The sequence below is a fragment of the Salmo salar genome, chromosome ssa29 (genome assembly GCF_905237065.1).
Source record: "Salmo salar chromosome ssa29, Ssal_v3.1, whole genome shotgun sequence".
Taxonomy (NCBI): domain Eukaryota; kingdom Metazoa; phylum Chordata; class Actinopteri; order Salmoniformes; family Salmonidae; genus Salmo; species Salmo salar.
The window spans coordinates 13,353,285-13,376,727 of NC_059470.1; the positions used below are offsets into that span (position 1 = coordinate 13,353,285).

At 41.4% G+C, this 23,443-nt stretch overlaps 1 protein-coding gene across 1 annotated transcript in view; it reads left to right on the forward strand.

Moving 5' to 3' along the window:
• The window catches only part of LOC106590177 (nuclear receptor-binding protein 2), a 60,055-nt gene extending 37,833 nt beyond the window's left edge, over positions 1 to 22,222 (forward strand). Inside the window, exons 7-17 of the mRNA XM_014180874.2 lie at positions 219 to 242; positions 345 to 431; positions 1,284 to 1,339; positions 15,010 to 15,105; positions 15,311 to 15,443; positions 15,801 to 15,954; positions 16,143 to 16,278; positions 17,972 to 18,025; positions 18,231 to 18,294; positions 18,385 to 18,440; positions 18,549 to 22,222. Coding sequence (XP_014036349.1) covers positions 219 to 242; positions 345 to 431; positions 1,284 to 1,339; positions 15,010 to 15,105; positions 15,311 to 15,443; positions 15,801 to 15,954; positions 16,143 to 16,278; positions 17,972 to 18,025; positions 18,231 to 18,294; positions 18,385 to 18,440; positions 18,549 to 18,635 — 947 coding nt within the window. The 3' untranslated portion in view covers positions 18,636 to 22,222. The remainder of the gene's footprint in view (positions 1 to 218; positions 243 to 344; positions 432 to 1,283; positions 1,340 to 15,009; positions 15,106 to 15,310; positions 15,444 to 15,800; positions 15,955 to 16,142; positions 16,279 to 17,971; positions 18,026 to 18,230; positions 18,295 to 18,384; positions 18,441 to 18,548) is intronic.
• Positions 22,223 to 23,443: the final 1,221 nt, after the last annotated feature.

The window sequence follows — 23,443 nt, forward strand, 5'->3', positions numbered from 1 at the left end:
TATATCTAACCCTGTCGTGGCATGGCCTTTAGGAACAACTCAATTGTGACTTGACAGCTTTATCTGAATAAATGGTAGCAATAACAGTTAGCATTGCATGCTAGCAAACTCCTATACATGGTGTGTAATACAATAAACCCGAAGGTGTATTGTCATTGTTGTTGTCGTTCTATGCCACTGAAGTTAATACTGGATACTCTGCTCTTTTCTATCCACAGTATGGCACCGGCTGTTTGTGAATGGTAAAAACCATATAACGTGCTGCATGTCTTATTCTCAGTGAATGTCACAATATTCTGTGTGGTCTGGTGTCTGGGTTAAATTTTCTTATCTTGCCCTCCTAGTGTTTCCGGAGGCCAGTGTTCATGGTAAAGTCCGCCCCAACCGAGACGAACAGAGGAACCTGCACTTCTTCTCTCCTGAATATGGCTGTGAGTGTTTTACTGAGCCTTCCTCTATTTCTATATCTATTATGTCTGGGCCCGTATTCATAAAGCATCTCAGAGTAGGGGTGCTGTTCTAGGATCAGGTCCTTTTTATTCATGTAATCTTATTCATTATGATCTAAGAGGCTAAACTGATCCTAGACGCTTGAATGAATATGGGCCTTTCTTGCTTTTATGGGTTGCCAGTTTCACTATAGATGCGGGAAAAGAGGTCATTGGAACTCCAAAACTTTAGAAATGCCATGGAAACACGTTGGGGAAAGATCCCAAATCTCCTCATTGCCCCCCAGCAAAATACGCCTACATTTAAGCTATTGTTTATAGTTAAGCCTACATTTAGGTTACTTGCCTAGTTAAATAAAGGTTACATATGTGTATTTCACACTATGTTGAGGTGAAAATCTGTGTATAATGCTTGTATGGATGTCAACCCCAATACATGTTCATGTCATCGTCATCAATCAACTGCATTACAGGTAAAAAAAGACATTGACCACCGATTTCTGTATGCTAGCAATGCTAACAGCTAATAGGAACGGGAGTTAGCATTTAGCATACAACTTGTAAATGTTATGCAGCGAAAACAGCCAAATATATCCAAATCAGACTTTAGTAACCCCATTTGTGGACCTGTTACAATACATTAATCATGACGGATTTGACGAATATCCACTTTCCTCGATCAGATTTGTTGAATGTGTGCTAATACAGCATCCTTCTATCCCCCATGGTCTGCGTTCCATTGACCTCTTTACCGCATCTATGGAATTTCTCAACATGCTGTGACTAGACAGTCATTATCTTACATATTGATTCCAACTGTTCTCTTATGTCTAGTGGCTGAGGATGACTATGCTATTGACATCTTCTCCTTCGGGATCTGTGCTCTGGAGGTGAGAATCCAGCTGCCATGGTTTATAAATGTGTTATGAACATTATGTGTTGCATTTAGGGCTGTTGCGGTGACCGTATTACCGCCACACATGCAGTCATGAGTCATGACCACAGTAAAATTCCACGTGACCGTTGAGTTACGGTAATCTCCCTTTATGCACTCTGGACTAGGGCTGTGGCGGTCACGAAATAACTTAGAATTCCGTGGCATTATTTTATATTATGAAGAATACAATTGAACAAAGATGAATAAAATTGAATGGATATTTTCTCCAAACGATTTGAGGGACTGCGCACATGCGGCTATTCTGTGTTGAACGGTAAAAAAAAAAAGGTACTCCTATATGCTTAATTGGCATCCCCTTTGTGTGGCCATAATGCACCCTAAAAAAATCCATGCCTTTTGCGACCAGTGACCGTTGTGCCCTTGGCCCGGAGTGTTACGTTGTGCCCTTCTCCCTGAGTGCTGCGTGCTCCGAAGCACCTCTCACTCACATGGCTCTCCATAACGTGATCGGGTCTTTCTCACAGGCTACAAGTGAAGACCGACATATCGGGGACGCAACTGCGTGCGTCCTTATCCAATTCCGAGGTGCTTATTGAAGATATTGGAAGAACTGTCCACATTTACTTTTCATCAGCCAAACGAACAGCAAAAGCGCTAGCCTATGTCAATCTACCATCGTCCATAGTACATAAATAGACCTATTCTGTGCGAGAAATAAATATTCCAAACATAGTCTGGGACAGTTGTAGGATGCGATAGATCCCAAATTAATACAACTACTAGCATCCCAAAAACATTTAGTTTTAAATGTTGACAAACTATTAGGCTATTTCTTCACATTATAACTGTAGCAATGCGCACATGGCAGTAGGTTATAAGCAAGAATGTTCCATTAGCAGAAAAACACCATTATCAAAAGTGACCGCGAATGTGATTATGCATGTAATGATTTTATTATAAAGGTGCATTTTTATGTTGAAAATTATCTTCTCCAAACTTGAAACTCAATCGCTCCTTATGTATGCCAGTTAGGCTGTAAACCCCTTGTAAAGCGGATTAATGTGCTTCATTTTAAGAAGTTATTTGGCCAATTTAGTTGTGATACAAATCTTATCCAAATATAGGCTAGGCTACATGGGCTAGGCTACATGAGGTGTGACTATGATTTGAAAAAGTCGCAAAAAAAGGCATTGTTTCTTGCCTTATGCTGGACCCCATTCACAAGTGATAATATATCATTCACAAGAGATAGGCTAATATTATCACCCATCAGACTATTCTTGATTTAATCTTGTCTTTACATATACTAAATAATATATGTGTGAAATTTGTTTTGATTTAGAATGGACCATTATCATGCATCTGTCTCGAAACAGGAGCAGCGGGAAATAATACATGTCATCTATACACTTAAATAGCGAATGGAGGACGCTTTTCCCATGGTTAGTTTTCATGCCAGCCAGGTAGGCTATACTGCTCTTGTAAAGATAAGCAATGTGCTTAATATTAGGAAGTTGAGAAATAAATATAGTAGGCCTAGCCTATAGAAAGCTGATGGGATCCTCCTCTTTTTAATAGAGGCCATCAAACTTTCTTGCGCAATTGCATAGCATATAGAAATGTAGCGCAACATGAGCTCATGGGCTCTCATGAAGTGCTTGATTAGATTTTCAATTACATTCGCATTGATCTCAGAGTGTTTAGAGGGACAATAGAGTGCTGAGTACCAGGCAGTAAGTTTGGTAGGCTAGTAATGACTATCAGCAGCATCAGAGCTTGGAGCAGCCTAACTACCGTGACTAAACGGTCATGTGGAATTTGACTGCCGTCATGACTAGTGACCGCCAGTGTGGCGGTAATACGGTCACCGCAACAGCCCTACTCTGTACATGCGTTGGCAGTACCCAACTCGCTAACTACCCTAATGGCCTGGTACTCAGGGCTCTATTGTCCCTCAAACCACTCTGACATCAATAGAAATCCAATCGAAAAGCACATCAAACACTTATCGTCAAACAATAACGTACTTTTAAAACTCACGTCACTGTGATAGATCAATTTGAAGAAAGAAGTTCAACAACAGCTTGAAATGTTGTTTCAAAGCCTAACATAACTAAATGGGCAGCGCTTTCGAAGGTGATAATTAATTCTAACCTGAGAACTTGTTTGGAGGGTGTTTGAATGTAAACCCAATATAAATGTTACGATACACAGAAAGGGTTTTAAAACAAAATAGAAGTACTCTCAAACACCCAAATTGGTTCTTCAATCTGAATATTGGTGTTTTTAAGTATTGTGAAAACAAAAAACACCTTTTGGGGTTTTCAGTACATGTAAAAGGCAGCATCAAAACACACAAAATATTATTTTGCAGACTGTGTCTCTCATACAATCAAATTGTTAAGAAATGCAAATGATTTATGGCCTAAATATTGATTGATGATAAGGGCCTATGGAGAATATTTTCTTGTGAAATTACACCTTCATTTTGTTATAGCTTTATTTAGACAAATTAGAAACAGGAGGAGACAGAGAATGAGTGAAAGTGGGACAGGCGGAAGCATGAATTGAACCCCCTACTTCTGGGGCAGTAAAATGGTATATTTAATTGTAATTTAATCTGAGCTTTACACACTCAACCACACAGCAAAAAAAATACATTTCTGGGGTGAATTGAAATTGATAAAAGAAACAGCCAACATGTACTTAATAAAAATGAATGCAAGTCGTTTCAATGATTTGTTCATTTCATTTTACCAAAACATTTAAGAATAAATCCAATTTAATATGTTTCTCAAAATGTAAGGATCTTTTTCATAAGAATAACCAAAGCGAGAGACAATTGAGTGATTTAACTCATTGGAAGTCTTTGGTTTTAAGCACCTTACACTTCCTATCTTGCTCTGATTTTGGAGGATTGTGGGTAATTATTTATTTTTAGACTATGATTATTTTACACAATGTTGTATGCATGTATGAAGAAAGAAAAGTATACTTCTATATTAGTATTAAGAAGCTTGTTGTGTTACGAGGTGCAATGGATCATGATGAACGGATATGTAAACCATCAGGGAAAATGGCGTTCATGGATGAGACCACCCATTCCCACATTGCCAACTTTTAATGTAGAGGCAAATGCAGTATCCTGCCATGCTTGTTGTTGTTAGGTTCTAAATGAACCTAGTAAAACTCACGGATGATTAGTAAAGCTTAAACCAAGTTTATTCGCCCATTGGGTCAATACAGCTGCATCAGACAAGACATATTCACACCAGCACTGATATTTAACCCTTTCTCCTTTGCTGAATCTTCGCCTCCATATCTGAATTGCATCTCTGTTGCTAGACAGAACCTTAGTGATACCTGTTCTTCCTCACTTCATCTGACCTAATAACGAGTCCGATGGAGCTGTTGACTTCTTCCAGTTCAACTTTCTCCTGATAGCACAAGACTTGAAAAGCAACGAGAAACACAAAACATAACAGTATTAACAAGGTGGTAAACTATGCATAATTCTATATGGAAAGAAATCCAAAATCTGATAACGTGACAATTCCCACTCTCTCTTTGCCTGACTCTATGCCTCCAGGATACTTTTCTGATGGATTCCACAAAAATGAAGGCCCTAGAGAACCTCCTCAAGCTTTCACCCAGTCTTCCCCTTTCTGGCCACAGGCTCCGGGAGGTGTTCCCAAGCCATGTCATTTTCACTTTGTTCCCCGTCTTCTTCCTCCATTGCCACCTGATAGGCACGTCACCTGATAGGCAAGTGCGCAGCCCTAATCAACGCTACATCCTCTTGAGGTAACTCAGCACTGTATGCTTTCACATCAATGCCTTCAGAATGTTGTTCGGTGTACAATTACCCCAACATCTATCCTTTTATATGATGCGTCGACCAATAAAGCAACTAACCCATACCCAACTATGGCGGTTAAAGTAGCTCCCAGACCCAACCCATCTGTATGTCTACAGTGGAATATAGTCTTTTTCTCTCTTTAGCTCCGCTTCCTCCGTCATGGCGTCTTGAAGCTCACCCATTATGCAGCTGGACCTCACTTCACGTGAGAAGTGTGATCCCACCGTGGAGAGACATGACGATCTTTACCGCTGCAGGTGCTGTAAGGAGTAGTGTGTGTGGACCAGACCAACGCTGTCCCAACACCCCCGCCTGGTGTATAATCATGTACACTCAATCTCCAGAGTTCAGCCCGTGCCCTCGGTTATCTCCTGCTCTTCATGTGCCGCTTTCACCCGGGAATATACACACTGCAACGCGTGGGTCATTTCCTGACAACAGGACAACGTAGACTCTCCTCTTATGGCCAGATCACTCATTTGTGACGTGTGAATAACAGCCCCCGGTACTCGCATCGGTCTGCCAGTTACCAGGTACCAGGCCATGTGTCAGGAGTCCTTATCTCATGATATCCCAACAATGCTACTAAAGTAACCCCTGCTACTACTGACACTGCCAATGATGCATATCTCAAACTCCCTCATTTGCGCCGTAGTTCAATTCCATGCTGTTACTTTAGCCTCCTTTAATTACTGTCCCTACAGCGACTGCCGTGAGAATAACTACTGCATGGAATCTGTCAAGTGTTCGCTGGCTGTTATAAATGGGGAAGAGATGAATGATGTTGGAAGAATATCCAACCTAACAAAACTCTGAGTCACAGGTTTCTTGAAAGTTGACAATAGTGTCTGAAATGCCAACACTATCTCTGCTACTCTCACCATGATCTGGGTATGTGTAACGTTCAATTTAACTTCATAATAGTCCCTATATTGTGCACAGTTAGCTGTCCTCCCTCTCCTACGAGCTATCTCCTGTAACAATATATATAGTCTCTGGGAATGATACCCCTCTATCACCACAACCTTAATTTATGACCCCCCCACAGATCTCCACCCCTGTCACATTCTATCCCACTTAACAGCCTTATGTAAACATTCTGTCTCAAACGCAGGCCTCATGTATACCTCGCCTCCTGCTACTGTAACGTCTGCTTCCAACTCACACTCTCAAACACGTAGATCCCCTGAACGCAGCTCACTTTTCAGCTCACACTCTCAAACACATAGATCCCCTGAACGCAGCTCACTTTTCAGCTCACACTCTCAAACACATAGATCCCCTGAACGCAGCTCACTTTTCAGCTCACACTCTCAAACACATAGATCCCCAGAACGCAGCTCACTCTCCAGATCCCAATTACCTGAATTCTGATCACCTGTTCACACACCTGTATGTCATTTACACACTCTATTTAGTTCAGTTCTTTGCACCCCATCATTGTGAGGTATTGTTTGTTTTGATACATATTTCTATTCGGAGCTCTGTTTTTTCCCCATATTAGTCCTCCTGTGTATCATAGTTTTGGCCACCCTCACTAACGATGCCTTTTTACCTATTCCCTGGCTGTACTTTTGCCGGATTTCCTGTCATCAACCTCTTGCCTGATTTCCCGGAATACGTTACTAGCCTTTTCCCCTGCCTGTACTGTTGCCCTTTTGGACCCTCTTTGTATGACCTTCTGCCTGCCCCTGGACCCAGCTACCTGCCTCCTCCTGTGGTCCTTTACAGTAAACACCTGCTGCACCTTGCACTTGAAACCAGCTCTCTGTCTCCCATCGTATTCATTACAGCTACAGATATATTTGCACATATATCATTCCATCTAACCCTTAACACAATGGTCACTACTCCTAATGCAATTCATAAAGTTATAAACATACTAAAACATTCTCAAATCAATTAGTCAATATACATCAGTCCCTCCTCTGGAACAATGATCACTCTTATGTTCCACCAAACCTAAAAACATATTGACTTAAACAGGGAAAAGAGAAAATACATGTTTCATAATTTCACAGCACCCTCGATGAAACTAGGACTGGGGACAGAACCGTTCAGCCGTTACGTTCCATGCCCATGTGATGCTGGTCTCCATGCCCGTCTCCTTCATTTTCATCCTTGGGTGTTAACGCAAGACACAGACTATGAGCCTTGTATGCAATTAATTGTACCGTATCATCCAGCAATCTATATGTATTCATGCGATTTAACATAAAAATTCTGATGACATGGTAAAAACGGAAAAACGTAACGATTGACCCAAGCTAACCTCCAGTGAGTTCTCTAATAACCTCCCTGTCGGAGGACACGTAAAGATAAGGTTTCTAGAGGCTCCCTAGGCCCAATACATTTGATCAGTGCCCCCACCCCTCACAGTTTCAGAACAACTCTCTCTCGCTGTATCCAAATCATAACTTAAACATTTTATAAATTACCCAACCCATATTTAGAATGACAGTCCTTAGTGCTTTACTTTGAGTCTATCACTCAAATTCGAGCTTCTCAACCTAGAGCACGTCATCACCGTTAGAATGTACATTTATAAACACGGACCTTTTATTGCCGGTAATAACTCTTCTCATTACAACCCTCCTTTGTCCTTTTTTTACTGTCGCGAGTGGCATGGTAATGAAATTGTTCGCAGTGTGTAGAACTTCCTCAATCAAATCAAATGAAATTGTATTTGTCACATGTGCCGAATACAACAGTTGTAGACCTTACAGTAAAATTCTTACTTACAAGCCCCTAACCAACAATGCAGTTTAAAAAATACGAATAAGAATAAGAAATAAAAGTAACAAGTAGTTAAAGAGCTGCAGTAAAATAACAATAGCGAGACTATATACAGGGGGTACTAGTACAGAGCCAATGGGCGGGGGCACCGGCCAGTCGAGGTAATTGAGGTAATATGTACATGTAAGTAGAGTTATTAAAGTGGTAATGCACAGATAATAACAGAGAGTAGCAGTGTTGTAAGGGGGGGGGGGCAAAGCAAATAGTCTGGGTAGCCATTTGATTAGCTGTTCAGGAGTCTTATGGCTTGGGGGTAGAAGCTGTTTAGAAGCCTCTTGGACCTAGACTTGGCGCTCAGGTACCGCTTGCCGTGCGGTAGCAGAGAGAACAGTCTATGACCAGGGTGGCTGGGGTCTTTGACAATTTTTAGGGCCTTCCTCTGACACCACCTGGTATAGAGGTCCTGGATGGCAGGAAGCTTGGCCCCAGTGATGTACTGGGCCGTACGCACTACACTCTGTAGTGCCTTGCGGTCAGAGGCCGAGAAGTTGCCATACCAGGCAGTGATGCAACCAGTCAGGATGCTCTCGATGGCGCAGCTGTAGAACATTTTGAGGATATGAGGACCCATGCCAAATCTTTTCAATACCATCCCCTTTTCCCGGCACTTCCTTATAGCGTTACGGTTCATCTTCCCAACGGCACATATGAAACTCTTGCTCGTTACATTTGATAGCCCTTGATAATGTCCCGATTTCAATATAAAGTAATCCGTTTTCCCACGTACACAAGTCTCTCACCTGAGCCGCTACCACCATTCTGTCTGGTCCATTTCTCCCACCAGTACACCAGGAGCATGAGAGAAGTTTGAATGTTATCTCTCTCCATATGCGCGGTCTCAGGACTCATGGCGCATTCCTGCTGCCCGTACCCAGGTTGATGGCTCGGACTCAGATAGGAGTGTTACAAGTCACTGTCGCATTGAACGCCTTTGTCGCTCTTTCTTCAGCCGGTTAGGGAGGGTTTTGAAGTTCACATACACTGTCTGTGGTCAAATTATTCCTACCATGTATTAAGACACCATCTGACGTCACCATCCATGATAACCTCAAGAGAGGACAGATCAAACGATATAAAATGTAAATCTATTTCATAATAAAACCACATAAAATGTTTAGTGGGATTAAAAACCCCCCAAGGTTTTCTGAGTTGCAAGGAGTGTTTGGCAAGATAATTTTAATTTGTTACCTCTTCAGAATACATCCCCCTGGCGTTTCGCCTAGATTCTTCAATCCAAAATACTTTTTCCTGTGTCAAATTTAGCCAGTTTCTCATCATAAGGATATTTGATCCCTGGCATTTATTAAAAAGTTGTATAAGACGTGAACGTCTTCCTTCACATAGAAACTGTAATCTCAATGAACCACTATCGATCGAACCGAGGCCATACACCGCTATGTGAAAGTTTCCTGTCCCACAACTTTCAAGGGGGATTTGTTGCTAAATTTTGAAAAAGAGCCAAACGCTTGCATGGCAGCATTTCCTCCGAATTCAGGTTCCATTCCCACTCTACTCTCATTCTTCCAATGGCCAACGGCCCCACATCTAAAACAGGGATCTATCTCCCTACGCTTTGATGTTTTTTCACTACGTTTCTTTGTCTTACCTTGGCTATTGAAACCACTGTTAGTGACTTTCACTGCGAAGTGAGCGGTGTTATATTCCACTCTCAAAGCATCCTGCTCTATTTTATCCACTACCCCCACAATTGCCATTTTGTTCACAGGTTTGAAACCTGCCATCAAAGCCAAAGTACAAATGCTATCAATGTACTCCCGTACCCAGTCTTTCTGTAGCTGAGTACATCTACTAATTCCGGGTTTATCGGTTTGTATTTTTTGTTGATAGAAGGCAGACATCAAAACGCTGGTATATTGTGCTTTTGATTCTGGTTTTATGTCATTGTGCCAAGTCATAATTGCCTCCCTGAATTCTCTATCAGATTGGAATTTCCCGTTAGCCGGGAAACGCTGACCAATTTTATCCAGTTTGCTACATTTTTCCCATATTCGAGCCAAATTGGTTGAATGCTTGTGCGCTTCTTTCAGCGCCTCCATGGCTTTATTAAAATCCTCTAGCTCCTCTTTCCAGGGAGAATCTGGGCCGTATGTCGCCATATCAATAGTTATTATTCTGAAACCTCTCCCGACGGTGTCCAGGGTGTTTAGATTTCTTCACTCCCGTCTCTAATACACACCTTCTTTAACTATTTTTCCAAGGTAGCGCTACCACCTTCCACCGAAGAATAGTTAAGGTATTTGTGCCTATTAATTGGTCATGGCAGTTAATACTTTGTATTAGAACCAATACTATAGTGTCTGCAAATGTATTACTGGAGAATACATATTACCTTATGTCTTATTTCAGTATTGCGCCTCAAATATCACTGTTGTTGATAACACACATTACCAAAATTATTCACATTTGTCTTCCTATTTCCACATAATCTGTCATGGTTCCCCACCCCAACAGGGCATGAAACCAACCTCGCTTTATTGCTACTGCTAATACACCCAAATCCAACAGCGTTAAGGATATCTTATTTATTTTCTTCTAACCCTAAATGACAACCTTTTATCCTAGTACACAAGCATGTCACTTTATCCATCCACACACACACACACACACACACACACACACACACACACACACACACACACACACACACACACACACACACACACACACACACACACACACACACACACACTATACTGCCTCATGGCCACTGCCGGCTGAGACCTTCAAGGTCTGGCTGATAAACCACTAAATGAGGGATTTACCCTCCAAAGGACCACCCTGTTCAGGACTTACCCTCTCTCTATGAGATTTACACTCCACAGGAACTATCCTGCTCGGGACTTACCCTGGTTCTAAGAGATGTACCCTCCACAGGAACTATCCTGCTCGGGACTTACCCTGGTTCTAAGAGATTTACCCTCCACAGGAACTATCCTGCTCGGGACTTACCCTGGTTCTAAGAGATTTACCCTCCACAGGAACTATCCTGCTCGGGACTTACCCTGGTTCTAAGAGATTTACCCTCCAAAGGAACTATCTTGCTTTGGACTTACCCTTTACCTACAAGACTTACCTTACACAGGATTTATCCTGCTCGGGACTTCCTCTCTTTAAAGCTACGAGTCTTACCCTCCACAGGAACTATCCTGCTCGGGACTTACCCTCCACAGGATCTATCCTGCTCGGGACTTACTCTCTTTAAAGCTACGAGACTTACCCTCCACAGGATCTATCCTGCTTGGGACTTACTCTCTTAAAAGCTACGAGACTTGCCCTCCGCATGATCTATCTTTAAAGCTACGAGACTTACCCTCCACAGGATCTATCCTGCTCGGGACTTACTCTCTTTAAAGCTACGACCGGTCACAACTCAATGGGCCTACTGAATAAACTCAGGCTTTCTAGGTCTGTATCCTATAATTGTTCAGCCTACGAATCTCATCTCCCCAAGATGTCAAAATGTGTGGAAACAGGTGTAGGAACTGTGCCTTCCTTGTTTGTTGCCAGCTCCTGCTCCACTGATCTGGACTCTGGTTTGACTATAAATCATGGTGCAACCCTGCTCGCAGTGCCAACTGTTAGGTTCTAAATTAACCTAGTACAACTCACGGACGATTAGTAAAGCTTAAACCAAGTTTATTCGGCCATTAGGTCAATACAGCTGCGTCAGACAGACATTCACACCAGCACTGATATTTAACCTTTCTCCTATGCTGAGCCTCCTCCTACACATCTGAACAGCCAATGCATCTCTGTTGCTAGACAGAACCTTAGTGATACCTGTTCTTCCTCACTTCATCTGACCTGACCTCCCCAACTCACGGCTGTCATGTTGACTCGTACCAGACGGTGTCTTTCCTCCTCCCATAGCATCCCTGATGGCTAACAATAACATATCCGGACAGAATGTAAACGTTATACATTCCCCTCTCTCCCTCAGTGACATGAATAAGTATATTTCATATTCTCACAACCCAACACTGTAAAACCTCCAGTTACTGCTGGTGGTTTGAGCACTGTGCTCAACAATGCCTGCCAAAATGGGTGAAACTGGCAAATGATCAGATACATGAACCAATGAAAATACTCCAGAAGAAGTGATTTAATTCTGCACAAGTGTAATGAACACGATGGGAGACAGAGATCTGGTTTGAAGCGCAGGGCGCAGCAGGTGTTTATTGTAGAGGACCACAAGAGGAGGCATGTAGCTGGATCCAGGGGCAGGCAGAAGGTCATACACAGGGGTCCAAAAAGGCAATAGTACAGGCAGGGAAAAGGCTAGTAACGTCATCCGGGAGATCAGGCAATAGGTTGATAACAGGAAATCTGATAGGCTAAAGTACAGGCAGGGAATAGGCAAAAGGCGTCGTTAGTGAGGTAGGCAAAAACTATCATACAAGGGAGGAGTATATTATGGGCAAAACAGAGCTCCGAATAGAAGTGTGTCACAAAACAAACAATACCTCACAATGATGGGGTGCAAAGAACTGAACTTAATAGTGTATGATAATGACATACAGGTGTGTGAACAGGTGATCAGAGTTCAGGTGATTGGGATCTGGAGAGTGAGCTGCGTTCAGGGGATGTTTGAGTGTGTGAATTGGAAGCAGACATTACAACTAGACAGGATTTGAAACACCATAATAGTGTTTTCAATCTTTTTGGGTAGTGCTCCCAGTTCCTGGCACACAACAATTGATTAAGTGGTGTTACAACACACCATGTAATGTTTCAAAACATCTCAGGATGATGTGTTTCAATACTCCAGGAAAGTTAAGGTTTCATCTCCTTTAAGTTGGTGGCAGCTCAGTTGCCACTAGTTTTGGTGTTACAAAGCACTTCATTTTAAAAGTATAGTAGGGCCTAATAGGGCGTTCTTTAAATATTTTCATAATTAATAGGCGGAGAAATGACCTTTAGCTACAAAATATCTCACCACCATGCGTTTCCATCTCCTCTCTCTCTCCTTCATTCCTTTCTCCAGCGTGCAGAGAGAGGGGAGGTCAACAGTTTAATGAAATATGTTTCATTGTGAAAACATGTTACTATCAATGTTCCCGAACAGATTTCGCTTGGTTTTCCAAATTAAGCACTGGGTAGCTGCAGGAACAGAGTTGGAGAGGCCATGGCATACAGAGTTTGGGCAGAATATCACCTGTCATGCAGTGAGAGGCTGCATGCTCCTCAAACAGTGGTTTATGCATGGAGTGAAATAACCGGAGAAGCCAACCAGCCAGATTGAAAAACAACCAGAGGGAAAGCAGCCTCCATTCGCTATCCGAGTGCATACGGATGATATTTGAGGTGACTAAACTGCTTGGAGTAACCCTGGATTGTAAACTGTCATGGTCAAAACATATTGATACAACAGTATTTTCTATTTTTATTTAGCCTTTATTTAACTGTGCAAGTCAGTTAAGAACAAATTCTTATTTACAATGACGGCCTAACCCGGGCCAAACCCGTACAACGCTGGGCCAATTGTGCGCCGCTCTATGGAACTCCCAATCACGGCCGAATGTGATGCAGCCTGCATACGAACCAGGGACTGCAGTGACGCCTCTTGCACTGAGATGCAGTGCCTTAGAGCGCTGCGCCACTCGGTAGCTAAAATGGGGAGAAGTCTGTCCATAATAAAGTGTTGCTCTGCCTTAACAGCACTATCAACAAGGCAGGTCCTACAGGCCATAGTTTTGTCGGACCTGGACTACTGTTCAGTCAGTCATGTGCCAGGTGCCACAAAGAGGGGATTAGAAAAATTGCAATTGGCTCAGAACAGGGCAGCGCGGCTGGCCCTTGGATGTACACAGAGCGCTAACATTAATAATATCCATGTCAATCTCTCCTGGCTTAAAGTGGAGGACAGATTGACTTCATCACTACTTGTATTTGTGAGAGGTATTGAAATGTTGCACCGAGCTGTCTGTTTGAACTACTGGCACACAGCTCTGGCACCCATGCATACCCCACGAGATATGCCACCAGTGGTCTCTTCACAGTCCCCAAGTCCAGAACAGACAATGGGAGTCACACTATGGGAGCCACGACTACATGGAACTCTATTCCACATCAAGTAACTCATGCAAGCTTTAAAATTATATTTAAAAAACTGATAAAATACACCTTATGGAACAGCGGGGACTGTGAAGAGACACAGGCACAGACACATGCATACACACACACGATAACATACGCACTATACACACACATACACATTAATTTTGTGGTGTAGATATGTGGTAGTAGAGTAGTGGCCTGAGGGCACACACTTAATGTGTTGGGAAATCCGTTGTGAATGTATTGTAGTGTTTTATAAATTGTATAACTGCCTTCATTTTGCTGGACCCCAGGAAGAGTAGCTGCTGCCTTGGCAGCAGCGAATGGGAATGCATAATAAATACTAATATCATAATGTTTCTATATACCTGCCTAAAATAAATAATGAATTTATTGTGATGGTGTATATTAAATTGATTTATTCAACTTTTTTAAATATAGATGTTCCAAAGGGACACATCAGGCACACATGAATGTGTGGAGGGCTGGAGATGCTTAACGTGTTTATGTTAATTAACGGCCAATTACCATGAGACCGGCAGTCTTTTGCGTGACAATAACCAGCTGACATTTCATGACCGCCACAGCCCTGATTACATTGTCCTCTTTGTATCAAATCAAATCAAAATGTATTTGTCACATGCGCCGAATACAACAGGTGTAGACCTTACAGTGAAATGCTTACTTACAAGCCCTTAACCAACAATGCAGTTTTAAGAAAAATAAGAGTTAAGAAAAAGATTTACTAAATAAACGAAAGTTTAAAAAAATTGCCGTTCGAGTTGTGTTCATATGTTCACATGTCCTATCTCAGTCTAATAGATCACACAGACTGTATACCAGCACACACCCAGAGGCCATCACACCAATGAGACCACAATAATACACCCATGCTCATTTCTTAATGGAATCTCTTTATTTATTTATAGATGGCTGTCCTGGAAATACAGGCTAATGGAGATGCTGTTGTGTCCAAGGAGGCCATCACCAACGCAGGCCAGTCTCTGGAGGATCCCCTCATGAGAGTCAGTCTCACTCATGTTTCCATCCATGGCCCAAATATAGCAAAGCATCAGAGTGGGCCAATGTGCAAAAACACATTTGATTAAAACCCACACCTTATGAAATCAAGTTTATTGAATGTACATTTTAAAGGATACCAACACACTAATTAAACCCTAACTAATACACTACATAGCTTTGACCTTTGACCTCCACTCCCTCTTGCAGGAGTTTACCCAGTCGTGTGTGCGTCACGAGGCCAAGCAGCGTCCCACAGCCCATGACCTCCTCTTCCACCGCGTGCTGTTTGAGGTTCACTCCCTCAAGCTACTGGCTGCCCACTGCCTCATCAGCAACCAGTGTGAGTGTCTCCATCTCTGAAGCCCCCAATGCACATGGCATGCAATCTGTGGAGTGACAACTGCCAATTCTTTGCCTGGGCACCAGTCTGTTTGGCATGACAAGGAGTGGCATGATGGCACAAACAAAATGCAACCCAGGCTAGCCATTTGTGTGGGAGAGAGAAAATGTTTCCACGTGTTATTTCCTTTTTGTTATGGGACAACTGAAAAATACTGAAATCCTTTATTGGATTTTGTGGGATTTCTTTGAACGTCTGTTGTTACAATGGAAGTGGAAACGTTTTTTGATTTGATTTGCTATATGCCAAACTGGTGTGGCATCCATGTAACACTCCCTTACCCATCTTTCTTTGCAGACCTGCTGCCAGAGAACTGTGTGGAGGAGAAGACCAAGTCCTTTGACCCCAACGGTCTAATGGCAGAAATCAAACATGGCAACCGGCCTGGCGTTCAGCTCAAGTATTCCCATGTGTCTCCTTTGGAGCTGGACAAGTTCCTGGAGGACGTCAAGTAAGGGCTAATTCCATTCACCCATTGGGCTCTGGTCAAAAGTAGTGCACTATATAGGGAATACGGTGCAATTTAGGATGCAGCCTTAAAGAGCTGCCTTGGTCATTGCCTCTTATGGACTTTGTGTAGGGTGTCATTAAGAGATGGCCTTGTGGCCCCTGACATCGTTCTGACTCATCCCTCTTCAGGAATGGAATATACCCCCTCATGAACTTTGCGTCGTCGCGCCCCCACCCTGTACCCCGTGCCCTATCCCTGTCCCACGAACAGGTGGAGACGGCGAAGTCCCCCACCCCTGAGCCCCAAGAGACAGAGAGCAGAAAGGTGAGGGTTAGGTGTCTGTCTGTCTGTCTATTTGTTTGTGTGTGTTAAGCCCTATTTGGACAGGATTAATTTTACTGGTGGAAGTCGGGTAACGTAATTATGTAATAACGTAATAATTACAAAAAAGGTGTTGCTCATGATTTTAGCAGGAAAACAATGTGATTCAATAAATTGAACAAAGTGCTGCGCATAGCCTATATATGAAGGCCCTACATGTATCAACTTTCACAGTGAATGCTTTTATTTATATGTTTTGTGCGTATTAATTTCATATTGCCGAAGTAAAAAAAAAAAGTTACAATTTTATGTAACCCTTGCTGTTAATAGATGGCAAAGCAGCATACAGCTTACCTAAACTTTTGGAAATGATAAGTTCACTTTCTCATTCAACGCCTTAAAACACATCTCAAGTGCAAGTGCACTGTTTAGCTCACATCTGAAGGATGGGGGGCATTTAGGACGTCTATTGTGGAATTCATTTATGATCACACTTCCTCAATTCAAATATTATGCAGACACGATTTCAAAGATGGTTTGATATGGTTTGAGTTGTCAGTGTAGACCGTTATCGCCTGGACTTGTTGAAATATTATCACGCCTAGGAAAAAAATAACGAATTACAGGGGGCATGTTTGGACAAAACGAATCCTGTCTGAATCGTACTCTGGAATAATGGACGTTCTGGGGTAAAAAATGTTTGTGCCTATAATCTTATTTAATTAAACCCTGTGTTACGCTCGTTGTTGGAAGGATTGGATCAAGGTGCAGCGTGGTAGGCGTACATCTTACTTTAATAAATGAACACCGAAAAAATACAAACGAAACGTAACGTTTAGTAGGGCTAAACAGCACACTACCAAAACAAGATCCCACAAACTACAGGTGGGAAAAAGCTGCCTAAGTATGATCCCCAATCAGAGACAACGATAGACAGCTGCCTCTGATTGGGAACCATACCCGGCCAAAAAAGAAATAGAAAACATAGATTACCCACCCTAGTCACACCCTGACCTAACCAAATAGATAATTAAAAGGATCTCTAAGGTCAGGGTGTGACACCCTGGCTGTTGATGAATTAGGCAACAGATGACAAAGCAGAGCATTCCCAGATTCCCCACTGAGCTAAACTTTTAGGAAATAGCAAGTTTATCATCCATACAATCATCTCAAGCAAATACTGTCCCGATGCTCAAGTTTTTATTAGGAGGAACGTGTACCGTGGATCGCTAAAATAATCCTTATAATTACACTTTAAATATTATGGAGACACCTACAGTACCGTTCAAAAGTTTGGACTCACCTACTCATTCAAGAGTTTTTATTTATTTTTACTATGTTCCCTGGTATGAGTGGGTTTGTCCAAACTTTTGACTGTTACTGTATATATTTGGCAGCTAAGCACAAGTTATAATTGTAGTTTATTATCGTCTAGACATGATGTTGAAATATCTTCATGTCTAGAATATAAAAACCTCCACTCCAGGCTGCCGTCGTAGACTAAATTGAATGAAAAAAAATGAAAAAAGAATCCTGTGCAATTTTCCTCTGAAATAATGCACATGCTGAGATAATGATTACATAACCGACGTCTGTAATAATACTAGTCCTGTCCAAAGGGGGCTTTAAAGAGAATAGTGCATGTTAAAGTACGCGTATCACTCTAACTGATGGTTGGTCTGATGGTGTGTTGCAGGTGATTCAAATGCACTGTAACTTGGAGTCAAATGAAGAAGGGACCAAAACTCATGTGAGTTTGACTATCGTCTTCATTTAAATAATGGTGTCAATGTGTACAACCCCCCCCCCCCATGTCACGTGGCCTTTTGGAGTTGCCATAACATGACATTACATCGCAACTTTTATTTTTTATCCATTCTGATCCTCATTGCATTTGGGGGATAAGTATATTCTGTGTAGATAAAATATATTCCTCTATCCTGTCCTCTCCTTAGCTCTCTCTGTTTCTTAAGATGGAAGACAAGCTCCATCGACAACTTAGCTGTGACATCCTTCCGAGTGAGTTCTAATGGACACTTTCATATCCATTATTATGTTTTTGTTACATATCGTGGTATGAGGCTGAACTATTTTGTATGAATCTTTCAGCTGACAGCTCCAAAGACCTTGCCAATGAACTTGTTCACTACGCCTTCATAAGTGAGGTAGGTATCCTTGTCGCCTAATGTTATTGCAAACGGACATAGTCATTTGCAATAACCTGTAATGATCTAACCTCTAACCTCAAACCCTGTGTAACCAACCCCATGCAGGAGGACTGTGGGAAGCTGGCAGGATTCCTTGAGGACGCGCTCACCAGACACAAGGGCAAAGCGCTGGCCTCTGGGATTACACAGTGAGAAGGGGCCGCTACGGAAGCTGGCCCACAGAGAGGGGCCTCGGGCATTGACCACTCAAACAGAGCAAGACAGGGGCTAGAAGGCAGGATGACTCAGCCAGGATCAGAGGGGCTGGCTCCAGTGAGGGTTTGAAGGATTGAGCCTGATGAGTGGTGATTGGGACTGGGCCTGATGATTGGTGGATCATCCCAAAGAGGGCTAGGATAGGCCAGGACTGAGAGGGACTGAAAGCATCCCCGGTTGGATGACAGAGGCATCATGGCTTGTTAAATCCATTTGAATTCAATCACTTTTTGACAGCACCCCTTTTGATTTGAACAAAATCTGCCATACATATTTGCCCATTGTAGAAGTGCTCAGAAAGTGACATTCAAGTGATAAAGGTGCTCAAAGTTGACTGATTTTGAAAACTCCACCATACCATGAGACATCCATGTCTTCATCACTGGAAAAAATTATCAGTTGAAATTTAAATAATTTAAATGCATACAAACAGGGTTGTCAAATATTTTATCATTTCTGGCAAAAATCTAAAAACATACAAATGTCTTTTCTTTTTTTTTTTTACCTTTAACGTCAATTATCTTTTCGCATATGTTGTAACTTAGACCCTATTTTATATCATCTAAGGTTTTGTGTTATGCCTGCCATCGGTTGAGACACAACATGCTCTTGAATAAATCAAAATCATATACACATATTTAGCAGATGTTATTGCGGGTGTAGTGAAATGCTTGTGTTCCTAGCTCCAACAGTGCAGTAGTATCTAACAATTCACAACAATGCACACAAATCTAAAAGTAAAAGAATGGAATTAAGTAATATATAAATATTAGGACGAGCAATGACGGAGTGGCATTAACTAAAATACAGTATAAGAGAATACAGTATATACATATGTAAACATGATTAAAGTGACTAGTGTGCCATTATTAAAGTGACCAGTGATTCCATGTCTATGTACATAGGGCAGCAGCCTCTAAGGTACAGGGTTACATACAGGATGAGTGTTATGTTTTGGCAGAAAAATGTACTAAAATGGGAATAAAGTGAAAATGTCAACTTTCAAAGATCATCAGAGAATGTTGACTTGAATGGGAATATTTGTTGTTTTAAATCTTTCTGAAAATCTGTTCTTTCTGACCACTTCTTCCATGGGCAAACATTTATGGAAAGTTTTGTTTAAATCAAAAGAGATGCTGTCAAAAAGTGATTGAATTCAAATGGATTTACCCGGCTGTGTTCAGCTTCCCACAATGCAGTGGAAGATTGATAAGTCCCCTGCCTAAAAGGGCTGTAATGCCTTAAGATGTAATCATCCATAATGCCACTACTATACTGTACTGCCAGTAGAGGTGTTTCCAATAATGGATGGATGTAGTGCATTCAAGATGAACCAATAAAACAGCTATGTTTTTACGTTATTTTACAGTCTTTTAATTAATAGTTGATAACTCCAGAAATGTACATTTGGAAGTTGTTTTTGGAAAATAATCTATAAAACGTTTTTTTTTTTTTTTAATAAAAAGGCTCCCTAGTTTTATAAGCCCAAGCAATATCTACCATAGAAATGTCTAGCTCTTAGAGAGCAAATCTGGTGACAAAGATGAGAATCGTCCAACATCCATGGTTAACATGCTAACACTTAAGTTAACTTCATTATTTTTGCTTAGTTCTATGAACAGCATTAGCGTTGAACAGACCTTGTTCTGTTGACGTTTTAATGGTGTATAATGGTCTCCAAAACACACTCGCAGTGCATTCTAACAGTGCTTTGCTAGCCTGAATGACTCTCCGTGCATTAGTAGTAACGAGCAATGAGATGATGCCTCTCTTTTAGCCTGTAGTGCTCTTAAGGGTTTTCCCTGTGAAAGTGTTCTGTAAGCCAAAGACTTGCAAAGTGCCTGTGATGGCAACCCACTATGTACAAAACCCATAATACATAACGCCACAGCAACATAACGCAACTTCAGAAATGACAAAAACTCCTGACAGTCAACGATTCAGTCTATTGGGTTGGTGTCAACAGAATGCTAGACTTCTCATTTATTCTGAAAACCAGCTTGTGAATGTGTTGAGGGGCCACAGCTTGTACCCTAGGAATGTCTAAATCAGCTAAACACATAGAATATAGTCCACTCCGATTGAGCCATTTGAGAACGCGATTATGAATGGAGGGTTTTGTTGAATAGTGAAGGGTTTCAAATAAATAAAGCCCAGAATATTTTTTGGGGAAAGCAATTAATTACTGTTCTACTGAACGATATAACTACTATAGTACACAACACAAAAAAAGCATTATATACTTCTGGAGGTTGAAGCTGAATTGTGCGTTAGTGTCCACAGATGTCCGATGCATTCTAAAGCAAGCAAAAGTCAATAATAGATCTATTGCAGTGGGATTTAGTAATTTATTGATTGCTTTAAAGTTTAAAAAAAATATGAAAAACAACTTTTCTTAATCAATCTTGAACAGTATACACAGTGTACAAAACAATAGGAGCACCTTCCTAATATTGAGTTGCACCCCCTTTTGCCCCTTAGAACTGCCTCAATTCGTTGGGGCATAGATTCAACAAGGTGTTGAAAGCATTCTACAGGGATGCTGGCCCATGTTGACTCTAATGCTTCCCACAGTTGTGTCAAGTTGGCTGGATCTCCTTTGGGTGGTGGACCATTCTTGATACACATGGGAAACTGTTGAGCATGAAAAACGCAGCAGTGTTGCAGTTCTTAACACACTTAAACCAGTGCACCTGTCACCTACTACCATACCCTGTTCAAAGGCACTTAAATATTTTCTCTTGCCCATTCACCTCCTGAATGGCCCACGTACACAATCCATGTCTCAGTTGTCTCAAGGCTTAAAAATCCTTCTTTAACCTGTTTCCTCACCTTCAACTACACTGATTGAAGTGGATTTAACAGGTGACATCAATAAAGGATCATAACTTTCATCTGGATTCACCTAGTCAGTCTGTCATGGTGTTCCTATTGTTTCGTACACTCAGTGTATCTTCATCTGTTAACAATATGACGTTTTGGTTCTTATGCTATCTGTAAATCTCTGGTCCTATTTCAATTACACTCCTGTATAGATGTTGCATAATATGCTCATTGCTCTTAAAATGTCAAGCCTTTTATCAGCTAGTCTCTTGGGGAAAGCGCTTCTCCCAGTCATTTATCTGTAGGATATGGTGTACATAGATATGTCTGTGTCTGTTCAAAGGGGTTTCCCTTGAACAGAAGTATGAATGCTCGGAGTGGCGCTACTGTTGTCTAGTAGTCTGCAATGCATGTCTTAATAGTAGCTCCAAACTGTTCAGACACTTCTTTTCCAAGATTGCCTTAGTCATTGACGGAGCTCCATATTGACTGACTTGAGGGATCAAGAAAAATGAATGTTCAGACTAAGCAAAGCCCATTCATCCATTAGTCTTTTTCCGTAGCTATCACTTCTTTCTCCCGAGTCTGGATTCTGTTGTATGTCGGCTCTGTATTGTACTGGACGTGTTCTACTCATCCTTCTGTAAAATATTGTACTGCAATGAATGACAATAAAACAATGTGATGTCACATCATGGTGAGACTGGGTTTACAGAGTGTTTTTTTTTTTACGTTATTGAATCTTGGGGTCCTGACTTATTAAAACAGTTTCACTTAAAGTTAGAATCCTTGTTGCTCAATTTTTGGACTTATAAATTAATGATATATACACATTGATTCTTGAAGAATATAACTTAAATGCCGTGTGAGCTTAGTTCAACTGTCGTACCCCATCAGAACCCAAAATATAAGCGTATTTTACTCCAATATTAATAAACAATGTAAATGTAAACAAACACTGTATAGCCTCAAAACATGGTTAAAACCATAGCCATATATATTTTGCTCCGGTTAAAACTCACATTTTTTATATCATGGATGGTCAGACAGAGGCATCCATACCTCTGTCGAATTTGAGAGTTAACATTTTTCCAGGCCCATCCCTCAGCATTTTAGCAAAACTGAGGTGGGGTCAATGCTTTGTCATTGTTTCAACTACAGATTCTAGCTTTAATCTGTCCTGAATATGACAAAAAAAATCAGCAGCACTACACTGTGTAATTCAAAGCACCTGGCTACTTTTGTCAAAGAAAATGGGCAAAAAAACATGAAACAAAACCTGGCTACCCTAAACTGTGCATGAACATCCTTGGCCCGGTTTCCCAAAAGCATCTTAAGGCTAAACCCTCTGACAGACAGTGCCTGCGGACAGGGTGGCCCATTCATTTTCAATGAAGCTTAGGCCTCTATTCAGGCGGGATGATCAGTGGTGCTCAGTGGAAGCTGCTCAGCCAGCCGAGGCAGAGAAAATAGGATTCTGCTCTATTTTTCAAGCCCGTTGTTGACCAATCATATTAGAAAACGTAGCCTGCATGGTGAGACATCAGAACGTATGTCCAACAGCAGGACCAGCTAACTTGCCCACTAGCCTAGGAACTTATGCCACGTTCAAGTACTAGTCGGAACTAGAAAACTGACATTTCATATGCCTAGTGGCAGTGGTGGAAAAAAGTACCCAAATGTCATACTTGATTAAAAGTCTAGATACCTTAATAGAAAGTTTCTCAAGTAAAAGTGAAAGTAACCCAGGAAAATACTACTTGAGTAAAAGTCTTAAAGTATTTGGTTCTAAATATACTTATGAAAAGTAAATGTAATTGCTAAAATATACTTAAGTATCAAAAGTAAAAGTAGAAATCATTTCAAATTCCTTCTATTAAGCAAAGCAGACGGCACCATTTTCTTGTTTTGAATATGTATGG